The sequence below is a fragment of the Phalacrocorax aristotelis genome, chromosome 3, assembly GCF_949628215.1.
Source record: "Phalacrocorax aristotelis chromosome 3, bGulAri2.1, whole genome shotgun sequence".
Classification (NCBI taxonomy): domain Eukaryota; kingdom Metazoa; phylum Chordata; class Aves; order Suliformes; family Phalacrocoracidae; genus Phalacrocorax; species Phalacrocorax aristotelis.
The window spans coordinates 106,850,059-106,872,320 of NC_134278.1; the positions used below are offsets into that span (position 1 = coordinate 106,850,059).

The 22,262-nt window shown below is 40.1% G+C and overlaps 1 protein-coding gene across 1 annotated transcript in view; it reads right to left on the reverse strand.

Moving 5' to 3' along the window:
- HHAT (hedgehog acyltransferase) overlaps positions 1-22,262 on the reverse strand; it is a 161,487-nt gene that overhangs the window by 47,361 nt on the left and 91,864 nt on the right. The window contains exon 11 of the mRNA XM_075088980.1: positions 20,670-20,814. Coding sequence (XP_074945081.1) covers positions 20,670-20,814 — 145 coding nt within the window. The remainder of the gene's footprint in view (positions 1-20,669; positions 20,815-22,262) is intronic.

Below are 22,262 nucleotides of genomic sequence, written 5' to 3' on the forward strand. Positions count from 1 at the left end.
TTTTCCCTCAGTTTATGGTAAGTAAAAGGAAAAACAGCAGAGCCAGTTTAGTTTAAGGTTTTGTGCATTTATAAACACAGGTATCTATTTGGATCACAGTTACATCCGTGCTAATATTCAATGCCTATTTAATGTTCTGCTTTTACCTAAACAAACTGTAGCTTAATATTGGTCTAACAAAAAGGTGTGTTTTCAACTCATTTTAATTAAGCAAATGCAGTAATGACCATGTGAGCACTCCTACTCTAGCTCAGTAAAACTGGTGCCAACAATGGCATAAGCAAACCTGTTTCTAATCTGTTCAGGGTAAACTGAAATACTCAATCAGCCTTCCTTTACAACAGCTCTGGGACTGTGATTAAAGCTTCTTCAAAACCAAGTACCTGACTACACTCATAAAATAAACATGGTTTATCTTCATTACCTGAAATTAGCCTATGGTAAAACGATGTCAGGCAAGCATTCTACCCTTCTCCTTTAGTCAATGGGAAGACAGTTGTATTCAAACTAATTCTGCGTGGGTAGATATTTCAATGAATTTAAAATGGAAACTTTGAACTTACAATTACCCCATTGTAACTGGAGCCAGAGAGATTTTAATGGAATATAAATACTGCATTTCTGCAGCATCGCTAGGTTACCTAACCTGAGCATGTGGGCATACTGGAAAGCATTCAGTAAGAATTATAAGAGACCTGGAGAGAACATAAAAGAAAGACTGGTGGAAAGACACATGGAAAAAATAATGGAGGGGTGCAGTTGAATCTGTAAAAGGTCACCCAAAACCAAAAGGAAATGACCAGTCCCATGAGCTTGTAGTGGCCAGGGCAGGAGGACAGTTCCTTGTGTCAACAAAGCTCAGGTTGCCTGACAGGGATGCCAGGAAGGGCAGGCTCCTGCAACCTGAAGAGCAGTCTGGAAGCCCAGTGCTGGAGGGCTGCAGGAGTACCTTGTACAAGTACTTGTCCCAAGTTACATAAGTACAGGATCCATATGCTGCCTTGGGGCAGCAGGTCCTGCCTGGGCCTACTGAGCCAACTCCACCTGTGACGACAACCACCTACTCAACCTGTGTTTTCAGTTACATTTTCTGGTGTATGATGGAGCGTCTGCACTCCGTTCGGGTCTCCCTCTCCTCGCCTGGCACATTCATGTCTAACAAGGAGGAAAATAACACATGTTCAATCTGCAGTCACAGATTGGTAAATCCTAAATATGTACCCAGAGAATGAGTGAAATGATCCCATCGGTTCACTGTTTTCCAGAGCTTTTCAATGTTTAGGGCAGCATAGTTTCACACAGGAAAATTGTTGTAATCATTACAACACCAAGACAGTGAATGAAGGAAAACCCAGTTACCACACTTCACATGTATAGGCTTTCCAGAAACCTTTTAGTAAGGTGGTTCACAAGAAGGTACTGAAGAACACCAAGTAGCCCAGCAGAAAAACAAAATATTTTGAGAACAGAAAGAACTGTCCAGAAACAGAATGCAAAGAGGGTAGACCAATTCCCTTCTGTGAAAACTAGCAAGTTGCAGGGCTTGAAGATTTCACATTGGTGCTGTTTGCTCCAATAAAACAATCTGGAAATTCAGTGAGGAGTGAGACAGGTAATTTCAGGCACCATGAAGTTATCAGCTTCTTCATGAGGCCAGCAAAGGAGTAATGAAGATCTGGTATTTCTTACACAGTGGGGAAACCTGCTCAGTTCCCTACAGGAGAAGGGTGAATAATGCAAAGCACTAATGCCATCTTCAACAGTTCAGTTACTGCACCAATCCTGGGCTATACAGAGTTAAAAATCTGGGTATGGTGTTTGCAGTTCACACAAAAATCCTCCCTGTTCCTGTAATATCTATAGATATTTGGTAACACCTCTGTGAATTTAATTTATTATATTGAAATCTCCTTTTGTGCTTCTTAAATCCCATTACTGATTTACTTCCTCCTGAATACATTATCCAAAAAATAATGCTAGCAGTGCCAAATACATCACTTCATTAATCATTTGTATGCTACACACTCCTCAGGCAGTTGTCTGCTCTTCAGTGTCCTCAGACTATTCTTATTCTCCTATATCAAGACACATTCAGGGTGATATTGGGATTGGTAGAGGGGGGAGTGACCCACAAAATCTATGATATCCTCAATGGTCACTGATCTGTGACAGTTATTGCAGAGCAGTGTTACTGTCAGTCTGCCAGTCAGCCAAGAGTGACAGGCCACCCATCACACATCCTCTAGCCCAGAGTGAATTCTGATGTCTTTCAATGACTACAAGTAAAATCTGAAACTGTGAAAAGGAACGTTCTGACAAAGAATTAACACAAATAAAAATAGTCACAAAAATAGTCAAGCATTTAATTCTTCCCTGGAAAAGACTAAGAAAAAGGATTTAAAAGGATTTAAATATGAACAAAAGAACAAAATAAGGGCAATGTGCCTGCTTTCATGCTTTGCAAGTACACTGTCTGCTAAACACAAAGCCTCACTAATGTCTTACAGTATTTCAGCAAAATGTAAGTGTCAATGAAGTCAAGTTTGGGTATGCTTTCCCCAAGCCAGCTCTACTAATAATAATGATAATAAAGGCTCACGCCACTGGTAGGTTGGTTTGTTTGTTGAGGGAACTAGGCAAATAACATACAGAGAAGGGATATTGCCGGGGTCAGTATATATTTGTAAAAATTTGAGATGGCTGAATATGTTTTGGGCTTAATTCCAGATGACACTGTTTTGTAAGAAAGGGCATACTTTTTGATCTTTTCTAAGGGCTTTGCATTCTTTTTCAGGTAAATGAAAGAGAAACACAGTCAAGACGTGTTATACTTTATGACGTTTCACTTCAAAATGGTGGACACAGGTGAGAAACAAGTCACCCTAACACATGATAAATTAGTATTTTCATATTTATTTACATATTTATTTACATATAAAGTAGAAGAACAAATGGTCAGGGATAGCACACCCAGAGTAGGTGGGCTTTACATCTTTGCTAGACCTTAGCTGGACTTTATTAAACTATGGTAGAGTCTACCGCATTCTGCAGTCTCTAGTCTGATGACAGCTCTTGTGGGTTATCAATTTCAGGAGAAACTGGAAAAGCTTTACAGCTGCTCTAACCCCTACCAGCAACGAAAAAGTTGTCTTCATTACTGGAGAGTCCAAAGAGCTGTTTCTCTCCTATCCAACCAACTTATTTTGAGAGAATCAGCTTGGACAAGACAAACCCTATCTGTTTCCAGCTGTAATGGGCATGAGAGCTTTGATTGCTGAAGCAGCTTTGCTAGGCTGAGTACATTTCTCTAGGTGACATTAACAGTGATCAGAAAAGATTCAGTTTACACTTCAAATAAAAATCAGCATGCATGCAGTTCAGTAGTCACATTCATGTGCCCTGTGCTTTGGCCTCTCAGTGCATACAACACAAACAAGGGCTATAGTCCAACATCAAACCCAGTGTTAACCCAAACTAAAGCTTTTACCACAAAAAAATGGCCTTTCAAATGAGGTGTTCTTGGATATTTATTGGATTTGTTAACTGGAATTCATGGTTATGTGCTGTTATACATATTGAAAAAGATTCAACTCTGAACTGTCTTAATGCACTTCCTTAACACTGGCCCCACAATCCTGCAGCCTCGGGAGATGTCCCTTCCAGGTGAATGCCAACTATCAAGACTGAGCTGCCAGCAAAGCCAGCCAGAACAGACATAATGACTGAAAGTGTTGAAGAAGGAAAGAAAAGAAAAAGAATCCTTTTAAACCTTGGAGGAGAGGGGATGAACAAGAATTTGGACAGTCAGAACAGTGCTTCCTTGGATATATTAGTATCTCAGAGAGCAGATGCTGGTAATTTCACAGGTTTAGATCTTCACCAGAGTCTCTGAAGTGGTCCTGGTGCTACAGAAGCCGATTTGTACCTAGCCCTTTACACAGCATTAAAAAAAAAAAAAAAAAAAAGAAAAAAAAAAAAAAGAGTGCCCCTAACTGAAGTTCATACTAGCTGTGTTACAGTGCCAAGGTCAGCTACCTTGCTTGAGTTATCCTTGGCAGTTGTGTCAGTGCCAGCCATGCAAGCTAAAGCAGCCACCCATGAGATGTGAATCTGCACTCTGCTGTTACAGATTTAAAGTACGGGTCCATATTACATTTTTAAGTAGGTATGACTTATTCATTCAATGGAACGTGCCCTTGCAGCAAGTTGCTGATCTCACTGGTATCTTGCACTGCACGATACACTGTCCATGTTCCTTGTGCTACTTCGCAGTGGGACTGTCTGCTCCACAAACCAGTCCAGTAAAAGGAACTGGACAACAGTTTTCCTCCAAGCAAAGAAGGAGTGAGAGCCTATGCAAAAGCCATGGAGAAAATCTGCAAAGACAGAGCAAGCTTCAATGCAGGTCTCTCTTCAAGGTTTATTTTGCATGAATTTGCAGGATGAAGAAATGCTTAGGCCAGACCTTTTTCTTGCCTTGTTTCCATTCCTTTTTGTCTGTCCTCCCTAGTAGTCATTGTCTTCTTTTAATCTCCACTGGAGCTTAAGAAGGAGCTGAGAATACAGCTCCATTCCTTCCAGCAGCAGTCAAAAGAATACTAATTAGCTTTTGTCTTTTGTTGTTCTCATGCTTTAGTTGTAGTTGAGCCAAAATATCTGACTCCTCTGTCAATAGCAGAAGAGTGCAGAGACCAAACACATATTTGTAAGATAAAAAAATAAAGACTGCTCCCTCAGTTCCATAAGAGAAATTAAATCCTGCTGTTTCAGGGAGGTGTAACATGTACTGCCCTACGCAATTATGCAGTACTGCCCAGAAATTATGCCCTGCCCTATGCACGAGGGTGTTCACTGTAGTCAAAGTCAGCAACACATTCACTAACCAGATTTTCAATGAGGCCCAAGTAGTGTTCATCCCTGTCAAGAGCTTGCCCAGTCCTACTAAAAGAGAAGCAAAAGGACCATGTTTACACAGCCATGCCCTTCCTAGCTTGCACTGCTCAGACTGAGGTGTGTACTGCCTCTCACTGTAACAAAAGCTAGTGCTGTCCACCACCCTCCAGACCTGGCCTGTTCCTTACACATTTTTTCCCCAAGCATCTGGTATTGGGTGCTAGCATGGTACTTGATACCACAGAATACAGACCTTTGAGTGTGCCAGGACTAGCCAACGTTCTAAAACTAAGTCCACATGACAGTCTCCCACAATGCTGAAAGAATATTTGCACTTTTTAAAAGACTTTTGAGGGTCTTTTGCCATAGCTTGCTTGTAATACCTGAATTAGTCCCACCTAATTCTCTGTTTCTCCTGCATGCTCATCCAAGTAAATTGAAAACAGACCCTCAATGTCTAGCATGAAACCCCTCCTCTCAACTGGCAAGGTTATCTATTATCAGTGTATCACGTGGCTGGCCTGCAACAAGATACTAATAATGGAGCTTAAGTTATAACGATTAAGTTTTCACAAAAAGAGGATTTAGTGAACATCACAGAATCACAGAATGGTAGGGGTTGGAAGGGACCTCTGGAGATCATCTCGTCCAACCCGCCTGCTTGAGCAGGGACACCCAGAGCAGGGGGCACAGGACCGCATCCAGGCACATTTTGAATGTCTCCAGGGAAGGAGACTCCACAACCTCCCTGGGCAGCCTGTTCCACTGCTCTGTCACCCTCACAGTAAAGAAGTTTTTTCTCATATTCAGGTGCAACTTCCTGTGTTCCAACTTGTGCTCATTGCCCCTTGTCCTGTTGTTGGGCACCACTGAAAAGAGTCTAGTCCCACCATCCTGACACCCACTCTTTAGATATTTATAGGTATTGATTAAATCCCCCCTCAGTCTTCTCTTCTCCAGGCTAAACAAACCCAAGCCTCTCAGCCTTTCCTCATAAGGGAGATGCTCCAGTCCCCTATCGTCTTCATATCTCTACGCTGGACTTGCTCAAGCAGTTCCACATCCTTCTTAAACTGGGGGGCCCAAAACTGGACACAGTACTCCAAATGTGGCCTCACTAGGGCAGAGTAGAGGGGGAGGATAACCTCTCTCGATCAGCTGCCCACACTCCTTTTAATGCATCCCAGGATACCGTTGGCCTTCTTGGCCACACAGGCACATCGCTGGCTCAGGGTCAGCTTGTCATCCACCAGCACTCCCAGGTCCTTCTCGACAGAGCCGCTTTCCAGTAGTTCAGCCCCGAGCCTGTACTGGTGCGTGGAGTTGTTCCTCCCCAGGTGCAGGACCTTGCACTTGCTCTTGCTGAATTTCATCAGGTTCCCCTCAGCCCAGCTCTCCAGCCTGTCCAGGTCTTGTTGGATGGCAGCACAGCCTTCTGGTGTATCAGCCACTCCTCCCAGCTTGGTATCATCAGCAAACTTGCTGAGGTTACACTCTATCCCATCATCCAGGCCATTGATGAATATGTTGAACAGGACTGGACCCAGCACAGACCCCTGGGGAACACCACTAGTGACAGGCCTCCATCCAGACTCTGCTCCATTGAGTTCTGTTGTTGAGCCAGTTCTCTATCCACCTCACTGTCCGCTCATCCAATCCACACTTCCTTAGCTTGCCTGTGAGGGTGCTATGGGAAACAGTGTTGAATGCCTTACTGAAGTCAAGATAGACAACACCTACTGCTCTCCCTTCATTGACCCAGCCAGTCACGCCATCATAGAAGGCTATCAGGTTGGTCAAGCATGATCTTCCCTTGGTGAATCCATGCTGACTGTTTCTGATAACCTCCTTGTCCTTTACATGCCTGGAGATGACCTCCCCTTTCTGGGGATGGAGGTGAGGCTGACTGGCCTATAGTTCCCCAGGTCCTCCCCTTCTTGGCCTTTTTGAAGATTGGAGTGCCATTTGCTTTCCTCCAGTCCTTGGGCACCTCTCCTGTCCTCCACGACCTTTCAAAGATGATGGAGAGCAGCTCAGCAATGTGACTTAAGATTTCCAATTTCTCCATATACTTGTGCCCCTGACTTAATTGCAACTTTGGCCAAATCACTATTGCAAATATGGTATATTTGATATGAAATCAAAATATGGGTCACAAGTCATCACCCAATCATTATGAGAGTTGTATTAAACTGGGCACAATACTTTTTACACACCTCAGCGAGCACTATGACAACTTCTGGCACCAAAAAAAAAATGGACAAAAAAGGGTTCTAAATACAGTAATCTGCTCTTGTAGAATTATGAGACAAATAACATTAAAAGGCTCTTTGAGGGATACTGATGGTTTTCCCTCAGGGCTCTAGTGATGGTTTTCCCTCAGGGCTCTAGTGATGGTTTTCCCTCAGGGCTCTAGTGATGGTTTTCCCATGAGGGTCTCAATGATCATTCTTTTGGCTCTATGTGCTGACTCACAGGGGCACTTTGCTGTATTAGTCATGCAGATGTCCTGTTATTTCTGATGAAGCAGTAATCAACCTGTGTAAGAAAATGCTAGAAAACAGAATCTCATTCTGCTAGGGCATCTTTAGTAAGGCTAGGAAAAAGATCAGCTAGAGGGAAACTTCTTTTGCAGGACGTAATATCCAAACCGCCATGCAAATACTCCTTCTAGCACATCTGGGGTGTGACAAAAACTGAATCCCTAACTTTTTTCATAGTTTTTACACAATAGCTGTGCTCTCAAATGGCCAAACTATTGACAAGAGAAAGAGTTCAGCCTCCAAGCTTATTCTGCTGCTAGAGCAGTCTGCAGACCCACCTTGATACTGCTGAGTTCCTGCTAAACACCAGCAACTTTATCTAAACACTGCTTCCCAGGTTGTATACCAGAGGCATGGAAAAAACGATCAGGTGGTACAAACTCTCAGTTGCTCCTGACCTGGAAAAATTTTGAACTTAAGCTAAGGTGAAAGACTGTACATGCCATTAACAATTCTCTAGAGTTTTAAAGTCACTTCATTTTCCACATTTCTAATCAGTCTGCTAGTTGACTGTTCTTTAACACTTAAGCATGCTATTTGGGCAGGGCTGAGCAAATTGTCTTCTGTCTCCTGTTGGACTTCATCTGTAATAAATGGTGTCTTGAAGATTATCTTGTTCCACACACACATTTTAATTTCTGATTAGCTACCCTAAAAACATAACTAAGGCAGTTTCTATGTACAGCAATGAAGGATTACATAAAACATTCTTAGCTCCATGCAACAGACATGCTAGAACAAAGATCACTGTTTCAAGCATTTTAATAGCAACTGGGAAACTGTCGTGGTTCAGCCTCAGCTGGCAACTGAACACCACGCAGCCGCTCGCTCACTCCCCCCCCCCGTGGGATGGGGAAGAGAATCGGATGAGCAAAAGAACTTGTGGGTTGAGATAAGCACAGTTTAATGATTACAATAAAATGATAATGATAAATTATTATTATAATAATGACAATAATGTTAATATAATAAAATGGAAAAGGAAGGGAAAGGGAAAACAGGGAAGAAAAAAAAAAAAACACGGAAACACAAACAATACAACCGTTCACCACCCGCTGACCGACGCTGCCCATCCCCGAGCCGCAATTGCCTCCTCCTCCCCCCGGCCAGCCCCTCCCAGGTAACATACTGGGCATGCTGTTTCATGATGTGGAATATCCCTTTGGTCAGTTTGAATCCGCTCTCTTAGCTGTGCCCCCTCCCCTCCCGGCTTCTTGTGCACCCAGCAGAGCATGGGAAGCTAGACATGTCCTTGACTAGTACAAGCGCTACCCAGCAACAGCCCAAACATCTGTGTGTTATCTCAACAGGTTTTTTTTCCATGCTAATTTCAAAGCACAGCACTATACCAGCTAGAGTGAAGAAAATTAACTCTATCCCAGCTAAAACCATGACAGAAACATTAATATTTTCTGATATGCTGGTTTTCAACTATTTACATACAATTTATTTGTTAAATAGAAGATGCCTTCGCTATAAATATTACTACCAGACAGAAGGGTTGGCAAAGCATTATAGTCACAATATTCAAGTTTAGAAAATTTTCAATTATTTGCAAACTATTCCTCACTGTAGGATGCATATTAACCTGCAGGTAATGGAACAATATACTTCACTTTTCTTTCAATGTTAAGAACTACTAAAGAAGATGTTTTTCCACCTGAACAATGCAACTACTTCAATAACACTTTACTATTATTTCTAAAAAGACAAACAACCCTCTCCCACAACAATACTCCACACAAGTACCATGATTTGCGTTTTTCTCCAGTGTAGATGCAAGATAAATCTTTATTCAGACATAAAAGTCCTACCATTGGGAGAATTTTTATGGATAATTTGTATTATAATTCATAAGTCACTCTTCTCCCAGGATTGCTTCAAAGCCTAAGTTAGAATTTGCACAAGGATTATTATATTTGATAGAAGACTTAGCTGTGGGTCTAATAAAAAACACATGAAAGAGGGCAGAAGTAATAAAACTATTAGTCCACTGTTACGTGGTTAGGAACATGGATGTTAGCAATACAAAAACCCCTATCATGTTATTTATTGGTTTTTGCATGCAAGCTGCAAAAATAAGGAAGTATCTTAAAAAAAAACAAAACCAAAATAACTAAATCAGTTCTTAACAACAGAGCATATTTTCTGCTTAAAATACTTAAATACTGGTGTGCTACTCTGCAGCTACAAATGACTCACATAATTTACTGCTAACTAATAGAATGGGCAGGAATACACAGGTCTGGCAGCTTGACAGGCATCTGTGGAACAAAAAGACTCAGGTATCTCAACAACTGTCAGAAATAAAATGGATCTTGTTAAAGCATGGAAGACTAAGATATTTGTATCAGGCTTTTAAGCTAACCTACTAACAGTGCAAATTTAACACCTGGGGAGATATCCACAACCTAACAATTCACAACTGGGTATCAGTACATGCTCTCCTTATATTAGGAATTTTAGAAATAATAAGTGAGAAAAGGGAAAGATAAAATAGAAGACAGTTTATTCAATAAAATCTACTCTAATATTAGAAGTCCATTACTTTCTTGGAAGAAATGTTCTTGAGGAATTTCTCTGCTCTAAAATTTATAGTTATTCCACTGTAGAATGAATACCAGCCATCAGAAGTCATTTGTAACAATAACTGGGAACACTTATGATGATCTCCGACTTTACAGCTGGATTTAAGACATTAATATTTCTTGCATTTATTTAGTCTAGTATCTGGGCTACACATTGTTACTTACACGCACACATACATGCACTAACAGAAAAATGTAGCATTTCTAGGAATATTGAAGTTAAGTACTCTAATTCTATCTGGTCTCACATAGCTTAGGTGGATTTGGACCATGCGCTTCAAAACCATGTATTCAAACAGTCGTCAGAAGTCACACGTGATAGCGCTGGAGAGCACCATATCCCACTGCACCAGAGGGTGCAGCCTCTCTGCAGAAGACAGAACTAAGGTTTTACAAGTTAAAGCAGACATCTCTCCATTTTCTCAGGGGAAGACAGTGCCCAAAGAGATCAGAAAAGCAGCAGAGCCACATTCCTCCCTGCTCAGCTATCCTTTACAGGTGCCGCACTAGATATCAAGACTACCAATAGAGTGGTATAACACCGAGTAAAAAATCCCAGCTGTTTAGGAAGGAGACACACCACTGTCCTCATGGTGCTTCCTTAGGGACATCAGAGCTAAGTTTGTGCCACTGTATTGGTGCTGTTTCTCATAGGGTTTGATCAAGTCCACATAAAGTTTGATATATTGCAAGTTGGGTGTGAACTTAAATCCCAACTCCGCAGAGTTTCAGATCTTTGTGGGCTGGGACCACGTGCACTAAGAAAACATGCCACAGCATGCAATTTAGTAAGAAATGTAATGACAGGAGCTAGAAGATATTTCACAGAACTGACAGCATTTATGAGGGTGTAAGTCTATAAATTTTATCAAATATGGGTACAATATTTTGCTCTCTCCCTCTCAAGAAAAAAACAGTCAAGACAATGAGAAAAGGCCTAATCAAATCAGTCAGTTTTTTGCATGATTCTTGTACTTTTAGTTTTCCTATTCTTTAAAGCAGTTCCTGTTTAAGGGTTGTTGACGTTAATTCATTCAGAGATAAAAGAAAGGTGCTAAAATAGTCTGAGACAACTATCTTTGTGAACCTACAAGAGAATTATAGACAAAACAGCATTAGTGTAAAAATGTTGCCTACTTATACAGCAGAACTGTATATACTGCTATACTGTAGTAAAAACTCCTGTCAAGCCTCCTCAGTGAGAAAAATAAGCTCTTAACTGCTTTTAATTCCTGTTGCACAGGCAACTCAACTTTTAGGAGAGAATCTTCCTCCTCTGTGGCCCATGCTCCTTCTCAACAGAATTGTTTAGAACATCTCCGACTTTGCTGCTAGAGATGCAAGAGCCAGAATGAACACAGCTTGAAATTCCAATCTCAAGCTGATACACAGGGCTGGCATTTGGAAAAAAAGAAAGTGTCTTTTTTTCTCTATAAGCTGAGAAAATTTGATCTAGCAGGCTCCAAGCAGCAGTAATTGTGGAACCCCACAATGCTGTTTCAACATCACTTTTCAGAAAATAAACAACTTAGAAAGTTGTCATGAAAGTCTCAATGATTGCAAAGCTAAATACAGCTGGTGTTCTAGTTCCTGCTGTTAGACGGTTACTTTCTGTATTTGGGAACTGTTCTCTCAATAAGCATTTGAAAAAAAGTGAAAGAGTCAGGACTAGTTCAAATCTGAAGACAAATGAGAGGAGCTGACAGAAGGAAGAAATGAGATTTAATGATGAGAAAGAAGTAGCACTACAAGACTCCTGGAAATTTCTGAATAAGGAAAAGATTGCACCATTCTTCAGAGAACTTTTCTTGATGGTTGGAAGTCTTAACTGAAATTATGGCTCTTACTAATCAGTTCCATACATGCCACCACATCCATGGGTTCATTTATGTATAAATTTCCCAATAAGCATAGAGACAAAATAAATCAAGTATTTTATACCAGGCTATGCTACTGTGAGCCATTATGAGACCTTTGCCGAGTATGGCAAAAAGCAGGGGATTGAGAAGGCAGAACCATGAGTGTCCTCTGCCCTCCTAAGGTTCTTGGCTAGGCTATTTTGCATGACAGCAAGTGCAATGGCAGGGAAGAGAAACAGTCATGGTCAGTGTGGGTCACTATACTTCCCCTGCAAGATATGGCCAAAATTATATCTCTCCCCTCAACACTGAGGATGAGCAGGGCCTGGAGTGGAAAAGAAAGCTAATGGTCCTCAAAATTTACTTTTGCTGGTCATGTATGACAAAAAGATCTGGCATAACCACAGTCACACTCCCATCTTCAACTCTTGCTTCTGGAAGCAACAACACTGCTCCCTCTGGCAGCCCTCAGCCCTAGTCCTTGATATCTTATCTACAACTTGCAGGGGAAATGAGAAGCACTATTCCTGTCTTGCTAGTAATTCTCAGAGAACAGTTTCAAGACAATGTAGTCCCAAGGGCATTCCTACATGGCCTTTTGACATGTCATGTAGTTTACTTAGTTCTGTAAGTCACGTACAACATAATGTGCAACAGTGAACTCTGTACATGCAGTCATAGCGTAGACTCTCCTGCATTTTTGTACTTGTACATACCATATGTAAAATAAAGGCTGTAACATGGTATATGAGATGTAGGTTCTTTGTGACTGACTCTGACCCCGCAATCATACTGATCCCAGCAGAAGTGTCTGCATGTGTTCTGGGACTTTCTAGATAGAATGACCTTTCTGCATTGATCTGACTGTAGGATCAGGTCTATGACTGTAAAGACAAATGGGAAACTATTGAGATTCAACAGCAACAGTTGAATCTAAACATAGCAGTGCTCCAACAGTTTTCACACAAAACAGAGGCTCAAACCAATGTGACTCAACAGAAAATGGCAGAACATACTTTATTGTTTCAACCCTAAAGAAAACCCCCCAAAAAGGTGAATATTTGCTTTTATACAAGTCTCACCCTTTGGGAAGCGAAGGGGAAAAAAACCCACTGCCTTCTTATATACTGCAGACCAAAATTCATTTTTCTTGGTATTTTGTCAGTTCACTTCCCAATGAACTGCACTCACCAAGCAAGTTCACAGAAATGACTGTAAAAACAAGTTTCGTTTGTGCATGAAGAGGATTGAATCATCTGGAGAAATGTGACATCTTCAGTACTAATCCTGCTGCTATGCAATAGTTTTCTATATTATGCAATCCATCAATATAGCATTCATAAATGTATTTTTGGGAAAAAATGACCGTAAGTTTCTGCATAACAGCAGGAAGTCGGATTTCTCAGTGAAAGTGAAAATCTGGAGGAACAGGAACACTGGAAGACCATATGCCAGCTACTCTACAGCAGAAGCTTCCAAACCAAAACAAGGGTCATCTGAGAACACAAACGACACCAGCTCTGAACAGGCAATCATTGAAGTAGCCCTCTTTTTTCTTTCAGCTGCAAAGAAACTTGAATGAAGGCTTTGCAAGAGATGCACAGAATGGATAGCAAAGTATCACATAGTCACAGGGATGCCTCAGCTGGCTGTTCCTGTGGCCTCCTTTGAGGTCCTTTGCTACATGATTTCATTTCTCCTGCATCTTTAAGCCCCTTCATAGCTAGACATTTATAGGTATCGCTGCTACCAATCTCAGAAGCTGTTGAAGCACAATATGACTCCTATGATATCATTGTATGTTATCTGGCAACACCTCAGATAAAAAGTCCAACAAAACTCTATTTAAAACAAGTTCTAACTACTTCGCTCCAACTCTTTTTGTTAGCTTCCTTTAGCCTTTAAAATGTGTTAAATCTGGTAACCAAGCTAACCAGCAATATTCAGATAGTTTCTGAAGGGAGAGATGCTGTTGTATGAACTGCTGATCATCCTGAGACATTTTTCCTACACTCATTATCGCAGCAAATGAGGCACATGACCAGCAACATCTAATGGGTAGACATCATCTTACATGAACCAGACTAGAGCATAAAACAGCCAATACAGGAATCTCTTATCTTTTTTTGTTATTGACACCTCACACAGCAGTGGAGCTACTCAATAAGTAACTCATGGCTTTTAAATTATTTAGTTGTTGAACATAGAAAGGCATCTCAACCACTAATATACACGTGATTTTTTGAAGAAAAATGATTTAATTTCACTGTCTTCAAAATCAAGGGCAAACCTTCTAAAGGTAACAGCAGTCCAGGATGATGCCTTGAAGGATCCTAATACCTTTTCAACTCTCAATTCATTCACTATGTGATTTACATAAAATGAAGAAAATATAAATTCTGAGAGTAATTTTCAATACTGTGATACAGTGTAATTAGCAAAAGAATCACTTTAATTTGATGTCAAAATATAATGGTCTACTGTTTCTTCCAAAGCAAGCCAAGAATTCCACATTTATGCATGTTACACCAAAATCTTTGGTTCACTCAAACCTCTGAATCTTGTATGCCTTGTATGTCTAAGGTTTCCAGTGAAACACAATCTGAGATAGTGCTGCACAGCTGTGAAGAAGGCCAAAGGCCTTTTGCCTCCATAAAGTAGGTCAGGTAATGACCTAATAGTGATGACCAAATCTTTTCTTTGCCCTACAAATTAACCAGATAACTGAACTCTGATCAGCGTAAAACCTAATTTTGCTTCAAAGCAAGCCAAAATGGAAAACTGGAGGCAAAATAAAGGCTTCACCATCTTCAATTAGTAAACTAATATTAGGCACTGAGAAATCAGCTTTTGTTTTGCATGGTATGATTGGTTTTAAATGCACTCAGAAATTTTTCTAACAAAATGTTCATATACAACACTACACTTTTCATGCTAGAAGAAAAGAGCAAGTATGAAACAGCAAATAATTTCAGACTTCTCCATGGGAATATTTGTCGGTAGTTTAAAATTGCACCATGACTTCCACTAAGCTGCACCTCAGCCACAGCACTATGGCCTTTTTCCCCCCATCAGATCATCAAACTTCAAAAAGAAGCTGTTACAAGATGTTACTGGAATCGTGTTTTTGTATATTACCATGGTCCTTAACTTACTGAAGAAATATATAAATCCAAACAAAAATCCTGCTGTGCTGTACACAGGTGTCTCTTCCATGTAAACAGCTGTATCTGCTGATGAACCACCTAGAGAAAACAAGGCTTGGAAGGTGTCTGGAGGTCATTTAGAGGTTCCTGCTACACCATGATGAAACCAATATTTTCTACATTGCTGGACAGATTTTTGTCTTACCTGAAGACTGTCCTCCAAAGACCACAATCCAACAGCATACCTAGGTAATATGTTTCAATACTTCCCACGCCTTACAGTTTGAAAGTTTCTCTTACGTGAACTAAAGCTTTCTTGCTATATTTTACAGGTTTTTTTTTTTCTTCTCCTGACCTCACTGGTGATACAGAATAGCTTGTTAACATTTTTTTTTCCCAGTAACTTCTATGTACCTATTTCTCCCCTCAATACTTTCCTCTCAAAGCAAAACAATGCCATTCATTTCAGGGTCATGGCTCCTAGACTTCCAGTCACGTTGCTGTATTTCTCTCTCCCTAATTTTCAGATTTTTTTTTTCAAACTGCAGTAACCAAAACTGGACATATTTTAACCTTCAGAACATCATGTAGGAGAAGAGGTTATTTTATGCATTTTACACTGCTGTCAATGCATCTCAGCGTAAGGTCTATTTTTGTTTGAAGTGGTGTGACACTGTTGATGCACAAAGTTTGCAATCTGGTAGAACAGTCAAATACCCTTCATTGCAGGACTTCTGCCCAGCCACCCGTTCTGTATTCCTGCAGTAAATCAGTTCTAACCAAGGGTGAAATTTGCTCTTAGCTGGATGTCTACTAAAGGACACCTCCTCAAAGGTTGGACATCCAATCTAATCTAAACTAGCCTGTACAAAATGCCTCTGAATTCAGTGAAGAGTGACAATGCATCTCATCCTGTGCTAAGACAGATGTATGTGGGATAAACTGCCCTCAAGAGGGGCACTCCAAACAGTTTAGCAAGGTAAATCGGGTAGTTAAAGTACTGGTTTATAGTTAAGTTAAATGATGGCGGTCCAGTTTTCAGGCAGCTATTCAAAGTATAGCTGGTATGCACTGTGTGCTTTCCGCATTGATCCAGGCTCTGTTCCTCACAAATCACAGAATCATTAAGGTTGGAAAAGACTTCTAAGATCATCAAGTCCAACCGTAAACCCAACACCACAAGGCCTCCTAAACCATGTCCTGAAGTGCCATGTCTACATGTTTTTTGAACGCCTCCAAATGGTGACCCCACCACCTCTCTGGGCCGCCTGTTCCAGTGCCTGACCACTCTTTCAGAAAACCAGAGAGAGAGCAGGAAGCATGCTATACTTTTATCACCCAATATACTTGTGTTCCCTCCCAGCTTAATGCCTTGGCCATGCTTGCTAAGATAATTCAGCATCTTAACCAAAAGCACTGCACAGTGTCAGTCCCAGGAGACAGCCCTTCCAAAGAGAACCCCCCTCATTGGAGCCTCTCATTTTAAAGTTAAATATTAGCTAATTATTCTGAAAACAGGATTAAAACCAGTTTGCTATGCAGAAGACATTTTTCCTGCTTTCATATTAGAATGACACTATCTCGTATGAGAAAAGCCTTACTAAAAAAAGCCAAAGCAAATGCTTGCCGTAGGAACTTTTTTTCTTTGTAAATTACTTATGGGGCCAAGTTAAGTTTTAGAAACAAGCACTAAAGCTGGTCTGAACAGTTTGATAACAAAATTAAGAACAAATACGCATACATGTAAGACACACACGCACGCCCCTGCTCTTGTAACTTTGACAATAGTGATTTTAATGATGCACAGAAATTAATTTTAAAGCCAGATACATTTCATTTATTTTTCACGATATGAAATCAAATGCTAAAAAATACTGCTACCTGGCATGCTCAAATATAAACTTTTCTTGTCAGTGGTGTGGGAGCTGTGAAAAATACTGCCAAGGCACTGCAAAAGAGTTCAAATACCAGCCAAGCAAGATTTCCAGGAAAAGAGAAGGGATAACTATGGCATGGCAAGGGCACTGCAGCATCCAATGCTTAACACATGTGAGAAACAACCTCATCTAAATCCTGTTCCTAGAAAGCAATCCACAAAGATTTGATAACAGAAGTAGCTCACGCGCATGGTCCTCCTTGCTCTGACTATGCTGTCTGGGGGTTTAACTGCTTTCATACCCATGTCCTCTCCTTCCCTCTCTCAGACAACTGCACAGATTTTTGATAATACTCAGTCTTTGCAAAAGAAAACAGTAGATTCTCTTCAGTAACCAAAACAGCAAAACTAGGAGTGCATTTTGTACATCTTCAGCTTCAGTAAAACTTTTAAGAGTTGGCCATTTCAAATTTGCATCGCTGTCACACACATGCTAATGGGAAGCTGCTCTCCAATCACTGTTTTTAGATATACAATAGAATTCGTAATTTCTGACTACAAAATACTATATGCTGGGCATCTAGGGTTTTAAAATACTGATATTCTGAGGTTCGTTTACTTGCCAGACCTGAAAATGCTATGCACAATACGTAAAGCTGCACCTAAACCTAGAGATCTGATTTCTGCTCTGAGATGCTTTTTATTGCTTGAGTTTAGCATATATGTTCTTGACTAATTTTGTTAGATATCTACAAACACCAATTATATTTACAAACTGTGAAATGCACATCTATTTTCCTATTTTCTTCCTACCTTTATACGGACAAATCTTTGTAGACATAATTCTGTGGGATTTTAACAAAGGAAAGGGACTGACTTTGACTGACTTTGCAGCTGATGTGCAGCTGGACAGCTTTGTTTCCACTGCTCTCAATTCCTTCCCTGATCTCTTTTCCTTACTTCTGAGGGATTTTATGTCACACTATTGCTGCAGAGTCCTCTGTCACCTCAGTCAACCTATTGCAAGCCCTGCTGCCCAGGTTGCTGAGAACGTAGAAGTGTTCTCCAAATGCAAATGTCTACTCTCTAGATTTGGTTTTAGAGTGGTGCAAAGCCCTGCTTAGGTTTCCTAAACTAAGATTAATTTCAAACAGATCAAAAAAGGTTTTAAATAAAGCAAGAATATTATTTTTAATATTTTAACCTGAAATTCACCAGTTTTCTGGTTGTGAAGAAAGACACCAAGTATCTTCTCTCTTCTCCACCCAAAGCTAACAATTATTGACTCAAAGTAACTAAGTATCTAGCAGACCTTAGTAATGTACTGGACATTATAACATTGCTTTGCCTGCCAAGTGCAAGGACACATATTTTGATATTATATAGAGAAGAGGCTTGGGGATCCCTTGCCAGATTTCTTGACTGCTCTTGACAAGACACCGATGGGAGGTCGATAACTGCTCTTCAACATCACAGAGCACAAGAGAAAATCTTCATGCACGGGAAATTTATATTACTTGCATCACACCAGAAAGAAAGTGTAAAAATAAATACCCAAAAAACCCCACCCTCCTGCCCCACAGAACACTCACCCACTACCACCACCCTTACTTCTTCAAACAAGTCAAGCACATCCCCATTTAATTTTTTGTGAAGGTAATGACAAAAATTTTAGTTGAAGACAAGCAGCTAGATCATCTCATCTGTCCTTGGGCTGACAAAGGAATGACTAAAGAGTATACATTGTAGGATTTAGTTTGGTCTGAATATATTGATGAATAGGATTCACCAGAACAGTGCAGGCTATATATGAGTTTATTTACCTTTTTAGCATTGCACTCTCCAAATATATGTGTAGATTTTTGTTACATCTCCTACAGACCAGCACTTAAATTTACTTTAAGACCATAATTCTGAATAGTCCTGCTGGATTTGACTGGCCTTCATTGCCCTACATTTGTTCCATAGTAGGAAAACCACAATGGAGCAGGAGTGTTGATGCAATAAAATCTTAGCAGATGTTTCAGTTTGTACACGTGAGCTGTCAAAGCCATAATGCAATAATAGTATATGCTCACAGTCATCTGTGTGATCTAAGGATACAGGCATATAAAACTTAACACTGAGATTTCTCCTAGTAGAGTATAAGCAGCACTAAGCAAAAGCTTTTATGTTCTAAAAATAAAGTCAATTTGATTAACACATCATGGAAACAAAGTTGCAAATGACTAAACCAGTTTGCTATTCCTGTCTTAGGCACCTGGTACTTAATACTGAAGTAACTATATGTACTCCAGTTACATGCAGAGCAATAGATCAAAGAACTATTAAAAAAAAACCCACAAAACCAAACCTAGAAAAACAATCAATAATTGATCTGGTTTAATTAAATACTGTTCTACTTGCTAATACATTGTCCTTCATCAGATGCAAACCCCAGCATTCTGCCAGCTACTAACTCTTCTGAAGTGGAAGGCATACTTTCTCCATATATAATATACAATTTGCATTAAGAAAATAATTTGCATGAACCTGAAATGGACAATTTCACTAGTCCTTTTTTTTAAAAAAAAAAAAAGGAAAAGTGATGTCTAACTTAACTTCCAAACTTACCCTCTCAGCTATTTTTTTCTACTGAAACTATCAGCCAACTAACTGGGAGGAAACAGTTGAAGAGAACATGAAGCCTTTTCAAAGAAACAGAAGAAAAACCTTTTATCTTTTAAGAGCAAAACCCAAACGTGAGCAAGTATTTCAGTCCATCTTCCCTGCCCAGTATTAACAAAAAGCTTCACTATATTTTATGCTAAAAATGTACCTTTCTTAGGGCTGTTTGAGTATTTTTTTGCTTAAGCTCAGAAGATAAATCACTCCGTTTATGTACATAACTTGCTCTTTAATAATTTCATTATTTTGTGATGCTTAAATAGGACCTTGGAACTCCAGAGCTGACCTTTAAACCACTGCAAGGAACAAGGGGAGAAAACACTGCACGAAGGAGCAACAGACAGTGGTCGTCTTTGTAGGAGAGCACTTCTTGGCACAGAAGCCTATTAGTACTTCCCTCATGAGGAAGAAAAATTCTTCTACAAGACCTTTATTTGACAACATAGGGCTCTGGCAGCAATAAGACCTAACAAGAAAACTGGTCCTGCTTATGTTGAGCTCTGGCAAAAAAATTAAAGCTGGATTTGTCTCCTGAGTCAGCTCACAGCACAATGTTGCATACTACTTATTCAGCAACACCACACGCTTATACTGTTACCCAAGTTTCCCTGTCCTCAAACCTTGTCCTCAATAGTCAGATGGTCTGTACCCTGACAAATCCACTACAAAAAAAACTTAATTGCTCAATTATGTTGTATTTTGCAGATCTCATTCACTAACATTCCACAGAATCTACTAAGTTGGCTTTAGTACACCTATCCTTACTAATGTACATGAAATGCAGAGCAGGAAAAAAGAATCTAACTTGGCTAACTTGTCACACATTTATTATTCAATTTTCAGTGATTCGATTTTCAGTGATTTCACTGATAGAGAAGCCTCTTTCTAGAATTGATGGGCTAAAGTCAATTTTATTTGTAGTTACACAGCCTGCAGAGTTATTTAGATTTTGTCAGACAGATTTTTGATGGTTTCGAACAGGAACAGGAAAAAAAGTTACTCCCAGCTAGTGCACTGAGAAAAGAACCTGGCTCAGCCCACCCAAGGTAATATTTGGAAACTTCTGTTATCTAGAAAGCACATAAAAATAAACTTGCCTTCCATAAAGATCCTATTCCAGTAGATCCTTCCAACATGATTTCCTCCAAGAAATATTAGATTTGATAAAATCAACATTGAAGTGCAAACAGATGCTAGGACAGCATGAAGTCGACGACGAATTCTTGGTGAGAAGAAGCGCTCCTGAGGGGCAAAAGAAAAGGTGCAGATGAAGTTAACAACCCCTACAATTTTTCAAGCAACATCAGAAGACAACATTTTAGTTACAACAAACAACTTTTATACAGAAGTTCAAATCCTTATGGAACAGATCCCAAAGCTTTAAAAACATCTACCACAACTCCCACCAATGCCATTTAAGTTTGGGTAAGACTCCATGATAAAAAGCGGTGTTGAATCATAACTGAGGTTGGAAGGGACCTCTGGAGGTTACCTAGAAAGGTCATCAAAGCAGGGTCAGCTAGAGCAGGCTGCTCAGGACTGTCCGCTCAGGTTTTGAATATCTCCACGACGGAGACTGCACAACCTCACTGGGAACCTGTGCTGATGTTTGAGTACCCTCACAATAAAAAGGATTTTCTTATGTTTAAATGGAGTTTCTTGCATTTCAGATTGTGCCTCTTGCTTTTTGTATTGTCACTAAATACCACTGAGAAGAGTCTGGCTTTGTCTTCTTCCCCCCTACAATTAGGTATTTATACACGTGGCTAAGATCCCCCCGAGCCTTCTCTTCTCCAGGTTGAACAGTCCCAGCTCTCTCAGGCTCCCCTCTATGGCATCAGTCCCTTCACCATCTTTGCGGCCCTTTGCTGGACTCACTCCAGCATGTCCATGGTCTGTCTTGTAGTGGGGAGCCCAGAACTGGACACAGGTCTACACATTCTATGTCTTAATTATTTTCTTATTAAATGTACTCCATGATGAATTTTTGCTGATGGACATAACAACATGCTTCTGGGGTGGGTAATACTATCCAAAAGGTTCCAACATGGAGCAAAGCACTTCAGTGCAAAACAACAGCATCCAACAACTTTGTAAGTTAGTAATGCTTTGATTAATAAGACTTCACTGAAAGATTCTAGAGTCAGATCAGAACTGGTTATTGCAATGAGTCTTAATAAACAGATACTTTCGTATAAAAAACAAAAGATTTAAATACGCATGCAATTCCAAAATTTTTTTTCAGTGTTCAAGAAGTGTAAATATCTGTTGTAAAGTTTTTGGTACTGCTGTTTTAATGACACAAAGTAGGTCTCTCTCCACCATACACTACTTCACATTTTTGTGAACCTATATTTTGCATTATCAACTGAGGTGTGAGTGCACCACAGAGACTGCAAGAAGATGGTGAAAGAAGGATGAGAAAGTTTAACTTCCTCCAATATTCAGTTGTTAGAACAAATTTTAAAGAGCATTATAGCACATCACAAGGAAATACTGTCTCATTACTGCATACAGAGAAATATCTTGCTCATCATGACCCCAGGCTGAAAGCGCCTTAGCATAGCGCCTGAATCTGCAAAAGACTGAATATTTCATGCGAAGAGATGAGCATCCACCAGGCCATGGGAGCTAAGGAAAGTATCAGAAGCTGCTCAGCCTTCACATCATAACCATTGATGTTGCAGAAA